We start from the raw sequence: 20,398 nt of genomic DNA on the forward strand, positions 1-20,398 counted from the left end.
TTTTCTGTCTTAACAGCATTCACTTTTTACATTGCTATGTGTGGGTTTCTTTTTTTTTTTCTTTTAATATTTCTTTCTTTCTGACACAGGAATACTCTGAAGATAGTAACTCCGAGCCAAATGTGGATTTGGAAAATCAGTACTATAATTCCAAAGCATTAAAAGAAGATGACCCAAAAGCAGCATTAAGCAGTTTCCAAAAGGTTTATATTCTTTTCCATTTGATTCTATGTGTTAATTTTTTTAATGATATGCTAGAACAAATAAGTCCCAGGTGATTTTATCTCAGAAATGTGTTTTGAATACTTAATTATCCTATCAGTTAGCATTAGGCAGCACAAGCAAGTGTTTCAAAAGGGTTATCCTGATGTTTTTTTCCAATCAAGCTGTCTATGGAGCAGGGCCATTGTCCTGAAAAGCTAGGATGGTTCTGGTAGAAGAACCACCAACATGATGGTCAGTAGGTATTATCACTGCAATCTTGTTTCTTTTAGGGATAAATCACACAGTTGTGGTTTCATTATTATAAATAGCTTGATTTCTTGATTTACTGATACACTTACGGATTATTTTTACCATAGGTTGGTTATTCAGGGCAAAAAATATTTCAGAAACTGTATAATAATCAAGAAGTGGCTCTTAATTTTTCTGATGAAGGAACTTTAAGCCTGCTTATCCTTATGTAGGCATCTTACAACTTGTTTTTTTTAAAGACTGAAAAATGACATTGAGAAATGGTGATATCCTTGGGGAAATGTTTTTTATGCATTAGTGTAAAATTAATTCAGTACTTACACATTGGACATTATTAGAAAATAATGTGTTAATATTAAGATAAACTAAAAATTTCTTCCTCTTTTTAGGTTTTGGAACTTGAAGGTGAAAAAGGAGAATGGGGATTTAAAGCACTGAAACAAATGATTAAGATTAACTTCAAGTTGGTAAGATTTGTTTTGAGGAGAATTAAACTAATAAATTTTGTAGGTAAAAACCTCATCACGACAAAGTACTATTACATCTACTTTTCTAAAGTACTTCTTTGGATGTGTTTTTATATTTAGTCTGCTTTGCAGCTGGGACTATAGTAATACTAAGTAAAAAAAAAATGATTCTTCATAGGATACAGAAGTTTTCTATTTAAGAAAACTTATTCTTTTAGATGCATTTACAGTATTTGCCTTTTTTTTTTTTCTTCCCCGCTCTGTCACCCAGGCTGGAGTGCAGTGGTGCAATCTTGGTTCACTGCAACCTCTGCCTCCTGGGTTCAAGCGATTCTCCTGCCTCAGCCTCCTGAGTAGCTGGAACTACAGGCACGTGACACCATGCGCAGCTAAATTTTTGTGTTTTTAGAAGAGACGGGCTTTCACCGTGTTAGCCAGGATGGTCTCGATCTCCTGACCTCGTGATCTGCCCGCCTCGGCCTCCCAAAGTGCTGGGATTACAGGCGTGAGCCACCGTGCCTGGCCAGGGCTGCATTATTAATAGATTGACTTTTCCACAAAGGATTAGTGTTTACTTTGGAGTTTTAAAATTCTCCTGTTTATTATAAAGAGTTTCTCTTCCATTGACTAGGGCCGAAACATTATGCTTAGCATTATGCTTAACTCTTCTCATTGTCTGTTACCCCACAAATAATCCGTTGGCAAATCCACGTGGCTTTATATCCAGTATGACTGCACTTACCATTTCTACCTCTGCTACTCTGGTCCAAGGCACCATGATTTCTTACCTGGATTATTGCGATAGCCTCTTAACTGGTCTCCTTACTTTCATCATTACCCTGCTGCAGTTCTCCACAAGTAGCAGAGTGATACTTCTAAAATAAGTCAGATTATGCCATTCTTTTGCTCCATGTCTTCTAGTGGTCCCCATCTCCCTCAGTAAAATCCAAAATTCCTACCATGACCTACAAGTCCCTATGTAAGCTCATCCTTTGCTGCTGTTTTTATTTGCTCCATCACTGGCCTTCTTGCTGTTCCTCAAGTCATCCCAAGCACAATCCTGTGTAAAGGCTTGCACCTGCTGTTTCCTCTGCCTCAGAAGCTCTTCTCTGATATAACCATAGGGGTTTTTTCTTCATTTGATTCAGGTCTCTGCTCAATGGCACCACTTATCAGGATGGCCTTCCCATGACCACCTGATATAAAATAGCATTCTTCCCATCATTACTTAAATTTCTTCTTTGCTCTTTTTCTTTGCATATGTCACCATGTGATCTATTATTTATTGCCCCTCTTCATACCACCCCTCCCCCCAAGTAAATTGTAAGCTCCATGAGAGCAGGACTTTGTTTTATTCGTTGTTATATTCTTAGAACCTATAATGGTGGCTGTCATTTGGTTGGTACTCAAATATTTTATTGAATGAACTCATAACTTATTCTAGAGAAACTGGAATTATGACATACTCAAAATGTCATTCCTCGGTTTCTTTAAACTGGTAAAGAATACAGGGTAGAAGTGGAGGGAAAAAGGATCAGGAGATGATAGGACTAGGTACAAACATGAATCTTAGATCACTAAAGAAGAAGAACTTTTGAGAGAAAGATAAAGTTGAAGCTCAGATTAGCAGGAAGTGAAGCAGTTGGAAGGTTCAGGAACTATGGCAAATTGAAGAATAGCTGATACGTTAACCACTTTCTTTTTCCCCTATTTTTGTATTTCTCATATGGTATGTTTCCTTTACCTCCCCATTAGCTTCTCTATCCCATCTGACTAGTACTTGTATCCAGGTTAACTTCTACTAATCTTGTACCTCTTCTTTTTGAGGTACTGTCACTCTGGTATGGTTTATCTCACCTTTAATAGGAGGGGCACTCCATGGCATCTCCTACAGAAGCTGTTGACAAAATGTTTTTGTTCATTTCTTCCGCAAAATATATCAGAACAGTTCAAAACATGTTAAATGTTATTAAGTATATTGTATATTGCATTTAAATCTAGTTAAAGAATGAAAATTATCTACATTATATTTACCCTTTCTACTCCTACTGCTCTGATACTCTCAAAACATTTCTATGTTGCCCAGAGCCCCGTGCTTTCTTTCCATTTTTTGTTTGCAAGAATATTAAACACAAACATTTACTGTATTCAGATTAATAACTTAGAAGGCTGTGGAAGAAGCACCGAGTGTTTCAAGGGACAGAAATTTGTGATTAAACAATTTTAATGCCATTAGGGGCTGAATGTTTAACTCGTAGGTTCTGTGATTTGAGATAATACCAAGAGTCCCTATAGAAATCTGCTATTTTAATGTACTAGCAGTGGTTTCATTTTGAGTCCATTTGAACACTGTGCTACCCTTAAGACTTGGTTTTGCCATTTTTACCTTGAGCAGAGTGGGAAGGAAGGGAGAGGGTTTTTTGCATTTTGTGTTATTTTGTCTACCTTATCTACCTTTTGTTTGCTGTAGCAGCATCCGTGAATAAGTTATGGTTCACAAGAGTGATTTCAGCTTCTGTACCTGCCCCTCTCGTTTTCTGATTGGACTCAGAGTAGGACCTATGTTATGTGTAGTGATTTTAGATAGTAAAAAGTTGGAAGGGTTCACTATCAACTGCTCTGGGACCAATTTACCTACTCTTCCTTCAGTCTTTAATTATAATGTAATTGTTTTTTAAGTGAGCTATAAATTATTATAACATGAGGTAAATTCAAAACTAACTTTTTTTTTGAGGTGAAGTCTTGCTCTGTTGCCCAGGCTGGAGTGCAGTGGTGCAGTCTTGGTTCACTGCATCACTGCAACTTCTGCCTCCCGGGCTCAAGCTATCCTGCTGCCTCAGCCTCCAAGTAGCTGGGACTATAGGCGCGTGCCACCACACCTGACTAATATTTGTGTTTTTTGTAAAGATGGGGTTTCACCATGTTGCTCAGGCTGATCTCAAACTCCTGGACTTAGGCAATGCTCATGGCCTCTCAAAGGGCTGGGATTACAGGAGTGAGCCACCAAGCCCAGCCCAAAACTGTAACTTTTTGCAAAACTCCTATTTCAGTGCCAAGATACAGCTTCAAAGTTAGGATAGTCGTATTTCTCTGATTTCCCTTTTGCTGCAAGATATGTACTGTAATGTGGATTTAGCAGCTCATTGACAGGATGTTACCTATCATTTACCCTCACATGAAACTTGGAAACAGAAGTGGTTATATATGTATACATATATATTTCCATAGTTCTATCCCTTTTTTTTGTCCCATTCACCTCTACTGTTTTCTTTATTGTAATTCAATTCTTGCTTAGAAGGTTTCAGGGATTGTTCTCAAGTTTTCTTGTTCTTCGTGCTGTGCCTCAGGGTAGAATGTATTGTCATAAGCAAGATAATTACAGCATTATTAGTTTATTCCTCACCCTAATAAATACATATGTTCAATTAGTCAAGGAAAGAAGCATTTGTATCTGCCAATGCTTCATGTCTTTGATTAAAAAAAAAATAGAACTCAGTAAAAAGAGAGATTAACAGCAGTTGCAGATTATGAGGATTGTGGGTGCAGGTTATAAGGTTAGACTCACAAATTGACTTACAGTATATACTTAGGAATGGTAAACCTCTCCCAGAATAAGTCTCAGTACTCCTTTATTTTTTAGACCTTTCTTGTTTCCTGGAACAACCTCAGTAGTACAAATACAAAGAATAACAACATTAACTATATCTACTATTGAGTAGAACCTTAGATGGTGGGTCTTTTCTTGACTTGAAACGAGTATTGAGGCTTGAAAAGATGTTTAATTTCACATTTTTATATATAGCCAGCCAGTTGTAGGGAGAAAAGAAACAGGTAACTCTTATTGCAGAGTTTCCTGAGGAAGGGATGAAATTACAGGGGAGAATATAGCTACTATCCTGCATAGAAGGTACCCAAGGCGTTTGCAAGCTTGGATTTTGGCCGAGTGCAGTGGCTCACACCTGTAATTCCAGCACTTTGGGAGGCCGAGGCAGGCAGATCACCTGAGATCGGGAGTTCAAGACCAGCCTGACCAACATGGAGAAACCCTGTCCCTACTAAAAAAAAAAAAAAAAAAAAAAAAAAAATTAGCCGGGTGTGGTGGCACATGCCTGTAATCCCAGCTACTTGGGAGGCTGAGGAAGGAGAATCTCTTGAACCTGGGAGGCGGAGGTTGCAGTGAGCCAAGATCACACCATGCACTCCAGCCTAGGCAACAAGAGCGAAACTCTGTCTCAAAAAAAAGAAAAAACTTGGATTTTATTTGTATGTTTTGGCTTATGAATATTTTAGTAGGTCTTATGATTTAAATATGTTGTGCAATGACAGTTTCTGAAATTTGGAAAATTTAGCAGTTGTACTTGTTTCATAAGCTAACTTTATACATTTGGTTTGAGTAATCTAGTCATTTCAAATTTAAGATAATTATAATGTTCCTGTCATAGTTCCTTTTTTACAAAACTATATTAGGAACTATATGAACTACATTTCATTATGTAGTAGTGTATTCTATAACGTTAATCATGTGTACATATTTTAGTACCTAAATTTGCATCTGATAATTCATTTTTCTTTTCTCACAGACAAACTTTCCAGAAATGATGAATAGATATAAACAGCTATTGACCTATATTCGGAGTGCAGTCACAAGAAATTATTCTGAAAAATCCATTAATTCTATTCTTGATTATATCTCTACTTCTAAACAGGTTAGACTCAATTTTCCCCTCTTGGGATGATCAATGTGTTTATTATTTATAGTAAGAGCTTTGTTCTTTATAGATGGAAAGGCCTAGAGCTTCTATTTAAGTAGTTATGCTAGTTATTAGTATGCTTTAAAAATGATTAAGTACTATTTTCCTGGTTATATTACTGATTATATAATAGTAAAAGGTAATAACTCCAGCTTGATCTCTTTAAATAATGCCTTCAGATACTAAAATCTGTAAACAACTTTTCAGGCTTATGTTAGACTCCTATACAGTTGCTACCACAGGTCCTTCTAATAAACTCCATTAGCACTTTAGCCATTCTGAGGTATTAAATACACTGAATCACAGGTTATTTGTGTGGATTTGGTTATATTAAAATCTTTGAGAAGTGCCTGTGCTCTTATCAGTTAGTGTTTGGCATTACTCAACAGGTGCTCAGTAAATGCTTCTGCAAAGGATGGGTGGATAATGAAAGAAGAGCTACTGAGGAAAGAAACTAAAGAAGGTATTGGGAGTGATAGTGCTTTCATTAAGAGTCTAGATTTTGGTTGTTAAGAAAACCAATGATTATTTTATTTATTTTTTTGCTAAGATAATTTTTAATTGGATCATTTGTCCTTATCCTTGTAAGCAGTATAGTCCTCAGTTTTAGTTTTTCGTCCTCTTACTCTGTGATATTTGAGTACAAGATATAGTCTCTATATCATTTAGTATTTCTTAGAATATTTGATACTTTTTGTACTCATAAAGAATGTTCAGATCAGAATCAGCCTCATTTAATGTCTTTTCTACTAGATGTCATTTTTTTCAGGCAGTTTCTACTCTTTACATTTAAATTTTATGTAATGCCAATAGACGAAGCTAAACTTACATGTTTTGTTAGAATATTAACACTTAACGACACTAATTCAAGAGTTAAGCTATATATCATGGAGCTTTCATAAAGTGGGAAAATGTTTTCCAACTCTTAAAAACGAGTGTCATCAAAACATATTTGGTACACTGTTTATAAATATTATGCCAGTAATTGGAGCAGGGAGAGGGAATCAAGTGATTTTTGAAACTTCAGGACTGCATGCTCTGTGTGCGGTTATAAGTAAGGTTTTTGTCTTTTGAAAGTAACAACAGATATTGGGTGGGTGGTACTCTGTTCTATTCAGTATGCCATCAGTAGTCATGCACAAATAGAGAGTGTTTTCTGAAAATGTGAAATTTTCCTGCTCTTACAGTCCCTTGATCCTGTTAAGCAGAGAATTAGATATTCAAACAAAGGCAAAGCCAGAAGCAGGGGGAAGAGGGTGGGCAGGGGAACTTAACAAGATGTAAAACAAATCATGATTTCCATGAAAAAATGCCACACAGATTGGTGAATTGGTGGTGATTAGACATAGCTAAAATTATACTAGACTTTTCTCTCCACCCACCTCCATGGTTTACCAGTGACTTAAAAGTTATGCAGTAGAGTTACTTAGTCACATTTATAGAAGAATTTTGAGGGAAGGAGCTTATTCTTTGTTTCTTCACCAGCATGCTTAGTGTTTGCCACATTGTAGGCTCCAAATAAGAGTTGAGTGAATAAGATAACACGTTAGTAATAATACAGCTAGTTCTATGTACATTTCATTTACTGCTGTTAATATGAAATGAGTGGCTGATCTGAGTGGAGTGGTATTTACAGCTAATTGAGCACAACCAGTTACAGATTACTTTGTTCCTTCTCCACTCCCACTGCTTCACTCGACTAGCTTTTTAAAAAGTAAAATAAAATACAGAATGAATTATTAGATTGGGAAGGAGAAACATATACTATTACAGCATGAGAACTTACGGCACTATGTTTATATGGGGAAATATTTTCTGGGTTCTGTAAAACAACAGATCATGGCACTTGTAAATTTGGTCTGTATTTTGCTTCAGTTTGTTAATTTTTTGGACTATAGAAGACATTCAGTAAGATACAGATAGTGTATCTTATGTGTATTAAAGTTCAAAGATGCACTTTTAGTTTGTTCAAATTAACTTTATTAACAGGTACAAATTTGCTGTTTACAATTATAGAATTCTGATTTTTTATGTCAGATGGATTTACTGCAGGAATTCTATGAAACAACACTGGAAGCTTTGAAAGATGCTAAGAATGATAGACTGTGGTTTAAGACAAACACAAAGGTAACAATTATAATACTTAACATTTTTCTTTTGAAAAGTGGGTGGGTGTTTTTAATAAAGTCTCCTAAAGATACACATCTTCTGTTGAAATCTTGATTTTAATAAGTTTGCTTTCTTGCAGCTTGGAAAATTATATTTAGAACGAGAGGAATATGGAAAGCTTCAAAAAATTTTACGCCAGTTACATCAGTCCTGCCAGGTAGCTTTCCCTTATTTTTTTCTGAATATTTCTTCATAATAAAAAGTATAAGCAATAATTATATTCAAAATATTGTTTAGGGATGTTTTAGTTTAAGCATTATCCGAAAAATAAAATTTAGAAAATAAGTTATAAAATTACCTTTTTTTTTTTTCTTTTTCTTTTTGAGAGAGGGTATGGCTCTGTCACCCAGGCTGGAGAGTGCAGTGGCGTGATCTTGGCTCACTGCAACCTCTGCCTTCTGGGCTGAAGCAGTCTTCCCACCTCAGCCTCCTAAGTAGCTGGGACTACAAGTGCACACCACCATGCCCAGCTAATTTTTTGTATTTTTTTGTAGAGGTGGGTTTTTGCCATGTTGCCCAGGCTAGTCTTGAACTCCTGAGCTCAGGCAATCACCTGCCTCGGCCACCCAAAGTGCTGGGATTACAGGTGTGAGCCACCATGCCTGGCCCCTCAATCTTTATTCTTTGTATAATGAGGTACCAGTATCAATAAACAAACAGGCCTATTGTAATACTTACTATTATATTGATATTTAGTTATATACCCTATGAAAATAGAGCCAGGATATTATAAACGTGTAATAAAGATATTTTTATATTCCAATTTATATGAATCCTAGCAGCATTGTCCAACTTTAAGTGATACTGGGAATGTTCTGTATCTGTTATTCAATATGGTAGCACCAGCTGTGTGTAGCTATCAAGCATTTGAAGTATGGCTATTGTGACAGAGGTACTGAGTTCTTTATTTTCTGTAATTAATTACTTTAAATTTGAAAAGCCATATGGTCAGGAGAGAATGGCTCTATAACTTTTTAACCAGGCTTTCATTTTATATTCCCTTTTTTGTCTTAACCGATTACATCATTTAATACTAGTTTAAATTGAATGTGGAAATACTGCTTTAAATATTTTTCAACTCTTCCAATGCCATGTACTATTTTTTTTTCAACTCCTCCCCACGCTTGCCACCATGTAATATTATTTTAACGATATATGTGTCATTTCTGTGAATGGGAGAAGCGATCAAGAAACTGTTGTGAATGAATCACCTGCAGATATTCAATAGTTTTGTTTTGTAAAGCGGATTAGTCACTTAGGAATTATTTCTTACCTACACATTGTTAGGATGCTTTAGTCTGATGCATAACGAACTGAAGGTTCAGTTCCCTATGAAATGGAAATGCTGGAGCAGCCATCTCTGAATGGTGGAGGGTCTTTCAGTATGTATATAAGGAATTTGAGAAAACCCTTTGAAGAAGTTTTGCTTTAAGAACATAAAAATGCTATCAGGATGGTAAATAGCATTATATTACTTAGTACTTTGATGGAAGTATGTTCAGGGAAAGATGCAGGATACTCTAGATGTATAAATTGTTTTGTATATTGTATGTTTGACTCTGGTTATGATTCATTACTGAATAATTATACAGAATTTTAAGTTTGAAGACCCAGTAAATTTTGGCTTAGTGTATGTCAGTGTGAGATATTTATGAATATCTTCCTGTTGACCATATTGCTATTTTTCATGGCCCACATTTCGTGGGCTGTTGGTCAACTTTAAAGTCATGCTCAAATGTCAGCACCTTTTTGTGATTCCTGTGACGTCCTCCAGGAAAGTTAGTCCCTATTTCATTCTCCTAGGCACTTGGTTTGTGCTTCACCTAGTCATTGTCACTTATATTGTAATTTATCTACTGACAGATTAATCTTCTACTAGAGTGTGAACTTTTTGAGACCAAGAACCTTGGCTTTTTTAACTTTGTATTTCCCCATGATAGACGCAGTGCCTGACATGTGGAAGGGACTTAGGAAGGGCTTTTTAATTGAGTAAGTGGTTCTAAAGCAGTTGTGAAGATTTGGGGAAGACAATAATAAATCTCCTAGATAAAAACAGAAACATTAAAACATTTCATACGTACAGCAGTCCCCCCAACCCTTATCCACGGATTGCTTTCTTCAATTTCAGTTTCCTGTGGTCAGCTTATTTCCTGTGGTCTGAAAATAAGATATTTTGAGAGAGAGAGAGATCACATTCACATAACTTTTATTATAGTATATTGTTATGTGTTCTGTTTTATGATCAGTTATTGTTAATGTCTCACTGTACCTGATTTATAAATTAAACTTAATCCTAGGTATGTATGTACAGTAAGTTTTCACTTAACATTGTTAATAGGTTCTTAGAAACTGATTTAATGTTGTTTTGTTCAACACCACATTGATGAGGGGAAAAAATGATTTCATTGTACATTGTTTTGCTTAAGGTCGTGGTTTCCAAGAACCTATCGACAGTGTTAAATGAGGACTTACTATATAGGAAAAAACATACTACTATACATAGTTTCAGGCATCCACTGGAGGTCTTGGGATATATTCCCTGTGGATAAGGAAGGACTACTATACAAAAAACCTTTGGCTACTTTTTCCTTATCTCATAACTAAAAAGTAGAAAGGATGTGTTAGTTTCTTTTTGGCCATTACAAGTGGTATTCTTAGTACTGTAGCTCTGAATTAAAATTTGTATTGTGTTTTCACATGGAAATAGTATTATAAATGTAAGATTTCCAGGCTAATGCAAATAAGAATTACTGTCTGAATTCTATCTTGTCTAAAGTTAAATATTTGCTTTCCTAGACTGATGATGGAGAAGATGATCTCAAAAAAGGTACACAGTTATTAGAAATATATGCTTTGGAAATTCAAATGTACACAGCACAGAAAAATAATAAAAAACTTAAAGCACTCTATGAACAGTCACTTCACATCAAGTCTGCCATCCCTCATCCACTGATTATGGGAGTTATCAGAGGCAAGTTTGGTTTGGAGAGGGTGGGCAGTGGCATGGGGAGATATCAAAGTGTTTAATTAAACTCTTGCTTTTTAGAACTTCAGTACTTGGGGCCAGTACTATTCAAGTTATAGAATTTAAAAACTGAAAGGCACTGAAATAGTTTTCATTTGGCATTTATGAGGTGGTCAGTTTTGTTATTACAGAACTGAAAATGTCCTATTTTCTCATGTCTTATTGTTCACAGAATGTGGTGGTAAAATGCACTTGAGGGAAGGTGAATTTGAAAAGGCACACACTGATTTTTTTGAAGCCTTCAAGAATTATGATGAATCTGGAAGTCCAAGACGAACCACTTGCTTAAAATATTTGGTCTTAGCAAATATGCTTATGAAATCGGGAATAAATCCATTTGACTCACAGGAGGTACGTGTGTTTTGTTAATTGCTCTTGTCAGCTATCTGGAAATAAATGTTATTTCTTTTTTTAAAATGTTTCTTTGTACATATACTGAGTTAATTGTTTTCTTTACTGTGTTTAGGCCAAGCCGTACAAAAATGATCCAGAAATTTTAGCAATGACGAATTTAGTAAGGTAAGATTTTATATTTCAGTTAAGGTAAATTTCCTTAAAGCAGTTCATAAAGGAGAGAGATAAAACTTTTCAGAACTCAGTTAATATTCAACATTTGCCCTTTTGTATTTTCTTAGAAAAGTTTGTAGAATTTTTATCTTCTGAAGTTATTTATTACACTGTTTTCTGTAGCCACAAGATTTTATAAAGTATCTACTACTTAGTTTTCCCATTATCCATGTGTGTGTCTGTCTGTGCGCGCATGCATGTACCTGTGTCTTTCAGTGGAAAACTGATTGTGGATGTCTTAAAACATTATTTCACAATGATACTGCCTATACCTCTCTTAATCCAGAATGAAATTATGAACTAGTCCAAGATGAGTCAAGAATTTTCAGTAAGACAAGATGGCATAAGCATATTTTTTTACTCATATATTTTCTCAATGACAAGATGAAAGTATTTTTAAAAATGTTTACAATGGATAGGCTGGGCGTGGTGGCTCACGCCTGTAATCCCAGCACTTTGGGAGGCTGAGGCGGGTGGATCACAAGGTAAGGACATCGAGACCATCCTGGCTAACACGGTGAAACCCCGTCTCTACTAAAAATACAAAAAATTAGCTAGGCGTGGTAGTGGGCGCCTGTAGTCCCAGCTACTTGGGAGGCTGAGGCAGGAGAGTGGCGTGAACCCAGGAGGCGGAGCTTGCAGTGAGCCGAGATTGTGCCACTGAACTCCAGCCTGGGTGACAGAGCAAGACTCCGTCTCAAAAAAAAAAAAAAAAAAAAAAATGTTTACAATGGATAATTTTCTGAGGTGGAGTGTGGGGTGACAGAAGGGTCATAGTGGTAAGAAACCCAAGATTGATTGAACGATTCTGTGGAGAAAGATGTAATGATAGTTAACCACTGAAGAACCTACCATAGTCAACTAATATTCGACAAAATTATGGAAGAGAAGACCAAACAAAAAACCTAGAAGGAAAGGCCCATTTTTGCAAAAGGAATTAGTGAGTAAGAGAAACTTTCCTCCAGGCATAGAATAAATGGAACCCAGGGTTTTTGTGGGTTTTATTCATTAAAAAAGTATAAGAAATTTACTAAGTTTCTTCAAGTCTTTTATTTTAAGTTGTACAGCTGAGTTTTACCACAGCTGGAAAAATGTAGTTAGGGACATGAAGCAGGGCTTTTTTTTTTTTTTTTTTTTTTTTGCAGATATATGTAAATAATTTAGGTGACCAGAAGTTCTATTTATAGTACTTTTTCATTTAACAGAAAATACTGTTAGACTGCACATTATGGGTCACCTACATATAAATTGTATATACTTGGAGAAGATAGCTTATTTCATGATATTAAAGTTCCTGTGTAAAATGTCCTCATTTAACTTTTTTTAAAGAAACCTTAATTTTGGCTGTAAAAAAAAAATAAAAGGGTTTTTTTTAGGGGGACTAAGAACAGTTTGGAATTAAAAACGTTAAGTTACCACATTAAATCAGTTTCTTTATTGTTTACTTCTTTATTTTAATTTGTTTGTTGAATTAGGTTGCTTTTCATTATTAAAGGAAACTTCATCTTTATTTCAGATAGTTTATTTCATTCACATTTGGTCACATTAACTAAGAACCAAAGTTGTTTATGATGTTAAATTGCTAAGCAGCAGTTTACACTTTTAAAACTCTAAGACATATTGAGGAAAAGCTTTACCCTAGACATTGATATTTTATATAAATTAAATTGGCTAAGTACATTAAAATCGGTTAAAGGACTGATTTGTCAGACCTTTATCTGACCTATATCAGAATATATAATGATATTTATATATTTATTATATCCAACTACTCCAGCGAAGCCACTATATTAGAACTCAAAACTTATTTTAGTGGTAAATTTTGACCCACATGGTGTGACGCATGGTGTACCACAATTTTGTATAAGATGTTTTTTTTTGAAACCCCACTTAAGAAATGGAAGAATGTCTTACAGTTAAAATATGTATGTATACAAATATAAAACAAATGTTTGTGCAAGTGTTTTCAATGCTTGAATATGTCCTCCTATAGTATATTACAGCAATGTATTTGGGGTAGGTAAGAAAGTAATGCTTCCTAATTTTATCTTCCTAGTCAGTTGCCAGGAGACTAGAGGAAAATAATTCCTGTTGAAGCACTTGAATCACGTGCCCCTAACATGAAGTTACACTGGGACCCAACAGATGGAAGCACTAGCAGAGGGCGTGCAGTATAGCTGATGATAATATCTTACATATAAAGCAGACAGTGGTGCCATATCCAGAAGGTTGGATTCTTCCTTCTCAGCACCTTTAGCAATTCCCATAGAGCTTTACAGAATTATTTCAAGAGGAGATACTAGATACCTCAGAGAATTATGAATATAAATCAGTCTTTGGCCTTGCAACAGGGGATTGAGAAATGTTCCTTTTGAAAATTTTGACAGTTGTTGGTAGCTTTCTAGAAGATAAAAATTAGGAAGCTGCATTTTCTGAATAACCTACACAGAGGATATACTTTCTTATTTGAAAGACAAGGCTACACCCCTTCATGTAGTGTACATGAAACCTGGTTCCTTTCATTATGAACAATTAGGAATTAAATGCACAATTTCATTTGAAAACATCAAACATTAAATAGTTGTTAAATGTTTTATTGCCAACTTTTAACAGAAGTAAGATATTGAGGTGATTTTAATTAACTATGTATAAATATAGTCTATAACCCCAAAGGAAGATTTATGTAATCTTTCTTTTAAAAAACCAAAAGCATGAAAAGGAAATTTGTATTTTTTTGGCAGAAGGTTATGTGTGCTTGCTTAACTGTGATTTCCATGACAGAAAGTATAATATTATTTAGATTTTTGCATATGAAAATTGAGAAATGGGCTCTTTGGGTTATCTGATTTAATACATAACTTCTTCATATTTGACATAATTTACACTTTTTGTTTTTCTATTAGTGCCTATCAGAATAATGACATCACTGAATTTGAAAAGATTCTAAAAACAAATCACAGCAACATCATGGATGATCCTTTCATAAGAGAACACATTGAAGGTATGTTCTTTCTGCCAACTGGATTCTATTACTTTCTTTGCCACTGTCAAACAAATGCTTCTTAATGAAGCTGCATGGCATTAAGCTGTTTTCTTTCTGTCTATTGCAAAGTATAGATATGTTTCTAAATGCTGTCATTGGATGGGATATTCCTTAAAATTATGAAGCTCTTTTAAAGAAATTGGCCAATTTCATATTAATATAGTCAAGTTTATATATAATGTCCATTTTGTTTAAGGTAACTGTCCCTTTTTAAAAAAATCTAATATAGATGCTGTTGCATATTTATTATTGATGCTTAGGTTCAAAGTTAATTTTTAGTGTTTATTTTTGACAAATAACAAAAGTTATGAAAATATCCTGCTATAGATAATGCTAAGATGTATGTACTATGAAAGATAAGGTAACATTGTGAAGGTTTCATACCAGTAAGTGAACGAGGTTTTTAGCAAGTTATATTGAATTACCAAAGACTACAATCATCTCTTTGTCCTTGGACTTCTTTTATAGCTCCAATTTTCCCACCTATTATTTAGCTATTTGAAGGTTTTTAAATGACCATTTGAAACTAAATTTCAGATGCATCAGGAGTAATGTTCTGTTCCCCATCTTCCTTTCTCTTTTAATCAACAGACATTTTAAAAGTTCTTACATGAACCTGGAATGATACTGCAGTTTATAGATATAGAAAAATGTAGAATCTTTGTACATGAATTTCAATCTGGTTTTTAAAAATTTTAAGAACTATTGTACAGACAAAACTGGAGGAAATTGTAAAAGCATTATATAAAATATAGTACTCTAGGTTTTGAGAGAGTCTAAAACAAGGAACTTGGCTGGCTGGTATAAATCAGAGCTTCTTTAAAGATATTAACTGTTGAGGAAATGATAAGTAGTGTAATACTGAGAAGGCAAAATACTATTTTAGTAGAGTCTCAACATCAGCAAAATCAAGGAGGTGGGAACAAGAAATTATGGGATAGGCAGCAACTGATCATACTGTGCATCCATTGACCCAGGTATTTTAAAATCTAAACACTTTATATCTTTGCCAAGCAGGAAGATGTATTTTGAGAAGATAATTAGGAGTACATAATGATTCATAAAGATATCATACAAACTGTTAAATAAAATGTTATTTTAATTTTTTGTCTTTCAGAGCTTTTGCGAAACATCAGAACACAAGTGCTTATAAAATTAATTAAGCCTTACACAAGAATACATATTCCTTTTATTTCTAAGGTACTTATATTCATAGATTTTAATGATGTTTATAATTTATAGTTATAAATGCAGTATACCAGTCTTCCATTTAAGAGTCACTCTAACTTGGTAACATTTTATTATAATAATACATTTTTTAAATTAAACATAACTTAAGGGCTTTACTTTTAATTTTTTTTTTTTTTTAAGAGACAGGGTCTTGCTGTATAGCCCAGGCTGGAGTACAGTGGCTATTCACAGGCATAGTGTGGCACAGTATAGTCTTGAACTCCTGACCTCAGGCAATCCTCCTACCTTAGCCTCCTGAGTAGCTAGGACTGGGCTTTACTTTTAATGTGAATTTTTCTGTTTTCTTGGCATAAATTGAGTTAACAGAAAAGAGCCTTAACATTGTAACAAAGAAATTAGGAATCACTAAATTTCTTTTTAAAGATTCTTTCACCCTCAGAGAAAATTGTAGGGGAGAGTAGTGGCTAAAATATGTAATTCCTGAAGGGTTAACTTCAACCACAATAAAATTGTTGTAGGAATGTACTTCAGAAGTTAAAAATTTAAGTCTTTATCAGACCTGTGTTCTCGGATATATTTTGAAGTGATAATGAAATATGTTTAAAAATCTTATCTTCTCTTCACTAATTTTCCTTTAAGTGATAGAAATGAATTAAAATTAGAATGATTATGTAAAATTATGAAGTCTTTAAAATGTTAATTAGTATATAACAAGTCTTTTGTCTTAGGAGTTAAACATAGATGTAGCTGATGTGGAGAGCTTGCTGGTGCAGTGCATATTGGATAAGTAAGTACTTTACTATTTTTTATCACAAAATATTTGGTACCATAAGTTTTGAGTAATAGTGACAAAGGTAGCAATTGGATTCTTGATTGTTCATAAAAAGCACCCTCGGGAATGGTTTTCTATTAGAAGAGATATATATGTATGTGTGATGGTTTTTGATGAATGAGCATATTAAACACATCTCAGAAAAAGTTCTAAATGATTTTTCAGAAGGATTTCTTATTATATACAGCCAAAGAATTATTTAATGAATAGTATTTATGTACGTTTTTAAGTATAGGGTATGTGGTACATAACATTTTTGAAATTATATCTTACTTAAAAACAGTACATTGTTTAAAGCTTCACAGGTGATACCTGCCTTTGATTAATCGGATAAATCTATGCCTTATGGTTCTTTCAGTGAAACTGATGAAAAGTATCTGAAATCTGGTTTCTATCTAGAGTTTGAATAACACAGTGAAGTTAAAACTAACACTGAACTCATTTAATGTAGGCAGCTGCTTTTTTTTGGCATTTGTTGATACTGTATTTTATGAAACATTAGTCCAGAAACTGTGCTTGATGAAAGTCTTTTGTAGACACATCTTATTTATTTATTTCTAGCACTATTCATGGCCGAATTGATCAAGTCAACCAACTCCTTGAACTGGATCATCAGAAGAGGGGTGGTGCACGATATACTGCACTAGATAAATGGACCAACCAACTAAATTCTCTCAACCAGGCTGTAGTCAGTAAACTGGCTTAACAGAGAACAAGCTTTTACAGACGTCCTTAAGGCAACAGTGCAGAGATGTAATCCTTAAAAGAACTGGGAATGGCAAAACTACTGTCGGTTGATGTGTCCTGAAAATTATTGGAGTTATGGCAGAAGTGCTTTTTTGATCAACTGGTTTGTGTTTTGCTGCTGCATTTATCCCAAGAAAAACAGCTTTAATCTCCAGAAGAAAACCAAAATACCATGGGATTTATGCTGTATTGACATCTTGCCCTAAACATACAACATCATAGTAATTTGTCATGGGCAACATGACCAGAGAGAAGATTTTTGTCATGATTTTAAATACACTGACACGCTACTGTTGGTTAAATTTAAACATGTTTTACCTGCAGAAATTCTCTCACAAATAACCTGCAATAACTTGAAATGCATACCCTTTTGAACACTTCCTTTTCTCATGTATAAATTAAAATGTTTGCTGCATTTTGCAAAATGTCAATTCTCTAAAAATGTGTCCGTATATTTCTGTACCTGCAGTGTAGTAAAGGTTTAGACGAAACCCCATAATTATAGTGGCATACTGTCACTTAGGTTTCAAGCAGCAAAATAAACAGTGCAGCTCAGAAATTGTAGTTTGGTTCTTGATGTGTTTTTATTACATTTGGAGTTCTTTTGTTTTTTAGTACCTTCGAAATTTCAAATTATTTTATCTTCAGTTAACGATTTTAAAAAGCCTGGGGGCAAATAAGTTGGTTATTTGCTTTCAAGTTTTTAAAAGTAGTCTTTATTGATAGAGTAAGGAGAACTACTTTCTAACAAAACACGTGCATAGTTATGACAGTGATGCTTTAAAGGAATGAAATTCTTTTTTTTTAAAGAGTGATATTCCTTTTCAAAAGAATACTAACTCTCAGAATGTTCACTTTAAACGAATATGCCAGAACATAGACAGCTAAATGAATGTTACTCTGCATAGTGATCATGCTGGAAGGTTATTTCCTAATGCCAGCAATCTACCATTGCCCCAAACCTGCTGAGTTTACTCTTTTAGAATTGCATTCAAAGTTAATTTGTCACACATGCTAAACTTTATGATTATACATTGTTTTAAAAAATATAGTATTAGGAAGCTTGATTATTTTTAGTTACCATTATTTGGCACCAAATGAAAGTTTCCAAAACTTCCACCTAACTTTGAGGTAATGCAGAAAGTATATAACTGGCTTTGAAAGCAATCCCAAAAGAGTTTTAAAGGTTTTTTGAGCAGTGGCAGTATACTTAGGAGAATGAACTGTGGCCTTCCAAGGTAACTACCTTAAAGGAACTCAGCTCATTTGAATGTATTGAGTTTTGGATGTATTTGTTTCATTTTTTTAAAAGTTCACATTATTTTATAGTGTCGAAAGGAAGAACTAAGATTAACATAATTTCTTTGGTTTTTCTATTGCTTGTTATTATTATGTAAAAACTGGGTGGCAGTTCAGAAGGAAGATTGTGGTTACAGAAGAGTGACGACCAAGAATTTTTTGATCATTAAATCAGATTTTATAAACAGTGGAAGGAGCATGGACTTAAAATAAGGCATGCTTATTCGGTTTTGTCAAAATTTTACGAAAATATGTGATATATATTTATACTAAAATATATAATCCTTAGATTTAGAAAAGCAATCAGTTAATGTCTTTAGCAGACTAAAGCAGTATTAAACACAGGTACAAGTTGGAAATTGTAGAAAACGGAAAGAAAACAAAAGACAAAATGTCTATGGTAGGGAATAAAAGAGTTTAACATATTATAAAATTATGTGTATTTTCTTCTCTTTTACATAAATCATTTGTGAAAAGTGTGCTAAACTTTTTTTACAAGAGCGATATTGATTAGGATTTATTTTTCAATATAATTTGAAGACCCTTTGTTATCCAAATAAAAATGATGAGTTTTTGTGCCTGTATTCAAATATGTATGCATGTGATAACCCTTGAAAGCTAAAGCCCTTCTTAACGTAGAGTTGATGGAATTAGAATTCAAAGATTTGAATGAAATGATTTAACCTTTATCCTCCAATTCTTACAGTGCCCAGTTCTCCTGTGCTATCTTTGCTTTGTACAATAGTGCATCTTCCACTTTCTAGAGAGAAAGCATGCACTTGTTATTTGGAAAACTGGGCTAAATATATAACAGTATCCAAAGTTATACCATAATAATTTATTGTAATTGTGTATTACATAGCTTTGTTTACCCAGATATAGGTGTGTTCTTTTTTTTCTGTTAGTCATCTGTGACTTTTGTTCTGGAATACAGGTTTTTAAATATATCTTAACAGTCTGACTAACTTAAAATAATTTATTCTTTCCTTAAAACATTTTTCTGTGTTTTTGTGCATCAAATATTGTAGAGTTGAAATCTTAGAGATTGCTTATCAAAATATAAATTTAGGGGAAGTTAAAAATCGATTGGCAAATTTGTAGCATTTATTCACTGATTAAATCTTTTCCACTTTTGTGAAAACCGTACCAGTGGTTTACATCATATTGTAATGTGTTCATCTCATTTTTCTTTTTATCCCTAGACCTAGCTAAAAGTTACTGCAAAGAAATCTTTGGCTGCCGCAAGTAGATGCTGTCTACTACAAGAGCTGGATTTCCATTACTCATTCTTGCTCTTACATTAAAGTTGTTGATTAAATACTTTTTCTCTACATCTTAATGTAACATAACTGATTTCTTTTTAAAGATGAGTATATATGTACTAAGTAATGCTCTCATTACATGAGTCCCTTCTAACTACAGGCTGATACATCTTTCAAGAAAACTGAGAACCTAATATTTAAGTGAGGCCTATTTTAAATGAGCTATGCTGTGGGTGATACTGTTTGTTACCTTATACAAGGCTTAGATTTGTCTTAGACTGAAAAAGTCTTATTCTTAGTATTTAAAATATCCGTGCTGGTAGAAATTTTGTGGGAAATTTTCTTTTTTAATCAATAGTTACAATTCTTCAGTAAACACAGGTATGTATACTTTTGTGGTGTCAGTGTCAGTCTAAATCTATGGGTGAAGCAGTTAGTCCATAAGACAAAAAATTATTTGCCTAGTGGATTCCCTTTACCTCTTTTTAAGAAGCTCAGAGATCTGTAATCATTAATTACTAAGGATTTTTAAAAATATTATTTTAGTCACTTTTAAACCTGAAAATTTTTC

At 34.0% G+C, this 20,398-nt stretch overlaps 1 protein-coding gene across 2 annotated transcripts in view; it reads left to right on the top strand.

The window, feature by feature from the left end:
• Positions 1-19,883, top strand: part of COPS2 (COP9 signalosome subunit 2) — a 30,363-nt gene extending 10,480 nt beyond the window's left edge. The window contains exons 2-13 of one of the 2 annotated variants that reach the window (XM_003266896.2): positions 90-203; positions 864-941; positions 5,522-5,647; positions 7,709-7,819; positions 7,941-8,018; positions 10,658-10,832; positions 11,059-11,237; positions 11,353-11,405; positions 14,357-14,454; positions 15,614-15,696; positions 16,416-16,474; positions 17,081-19,883. In XM_003266896.2, the coding sequence (XP_003266944.1) occupies positions 90-203; positions 864-941; positions 5,522-5,647; positions 7,709-7,819; positions 7,941-8,018; positions 10,658-10,832; positions 11,059-11,237; positions 11,353-11,405; positions 14,357-14,454; positions 15,614-15,696; positions 16,416-16,474; positions 17,081-17,225 (1,299 nt within the window). In that variant the 3' untranslated portion in view covers positions 17,226-19,883. The remainder of the gene's footprint in view (positions 1-89; positions 204-863; positions 942-5,521; positions 5,648-7,708; positions 7,820-7,940; positions 8,019-10,657; positions 10,833-11,058; positions 11,238-11,352; positions 11,406-14,356; positions 14,455-15,613; positions 15,697-16,415; positions 16,475-17,080) is intronic. The other variant, XM_003266895.3, reaches the window with a different exon arrangement.
• Positions 19,884-20,398: the final 515 nt, after the last annotated feature.

This window comes from Nomascus leucogenys, chromosome 6, assembly GCF_006542625.1.
Source record: "Nomascus leucogenys isolate Asia chromosome 6, Asia_NLE_v1, whole genome shotgun sequence".
NCBI lineage: Eukaryota > Metazoa > Chordata > Mammalia > Primates > Hylobatidae > Nomascus > Nomascus leucogenys.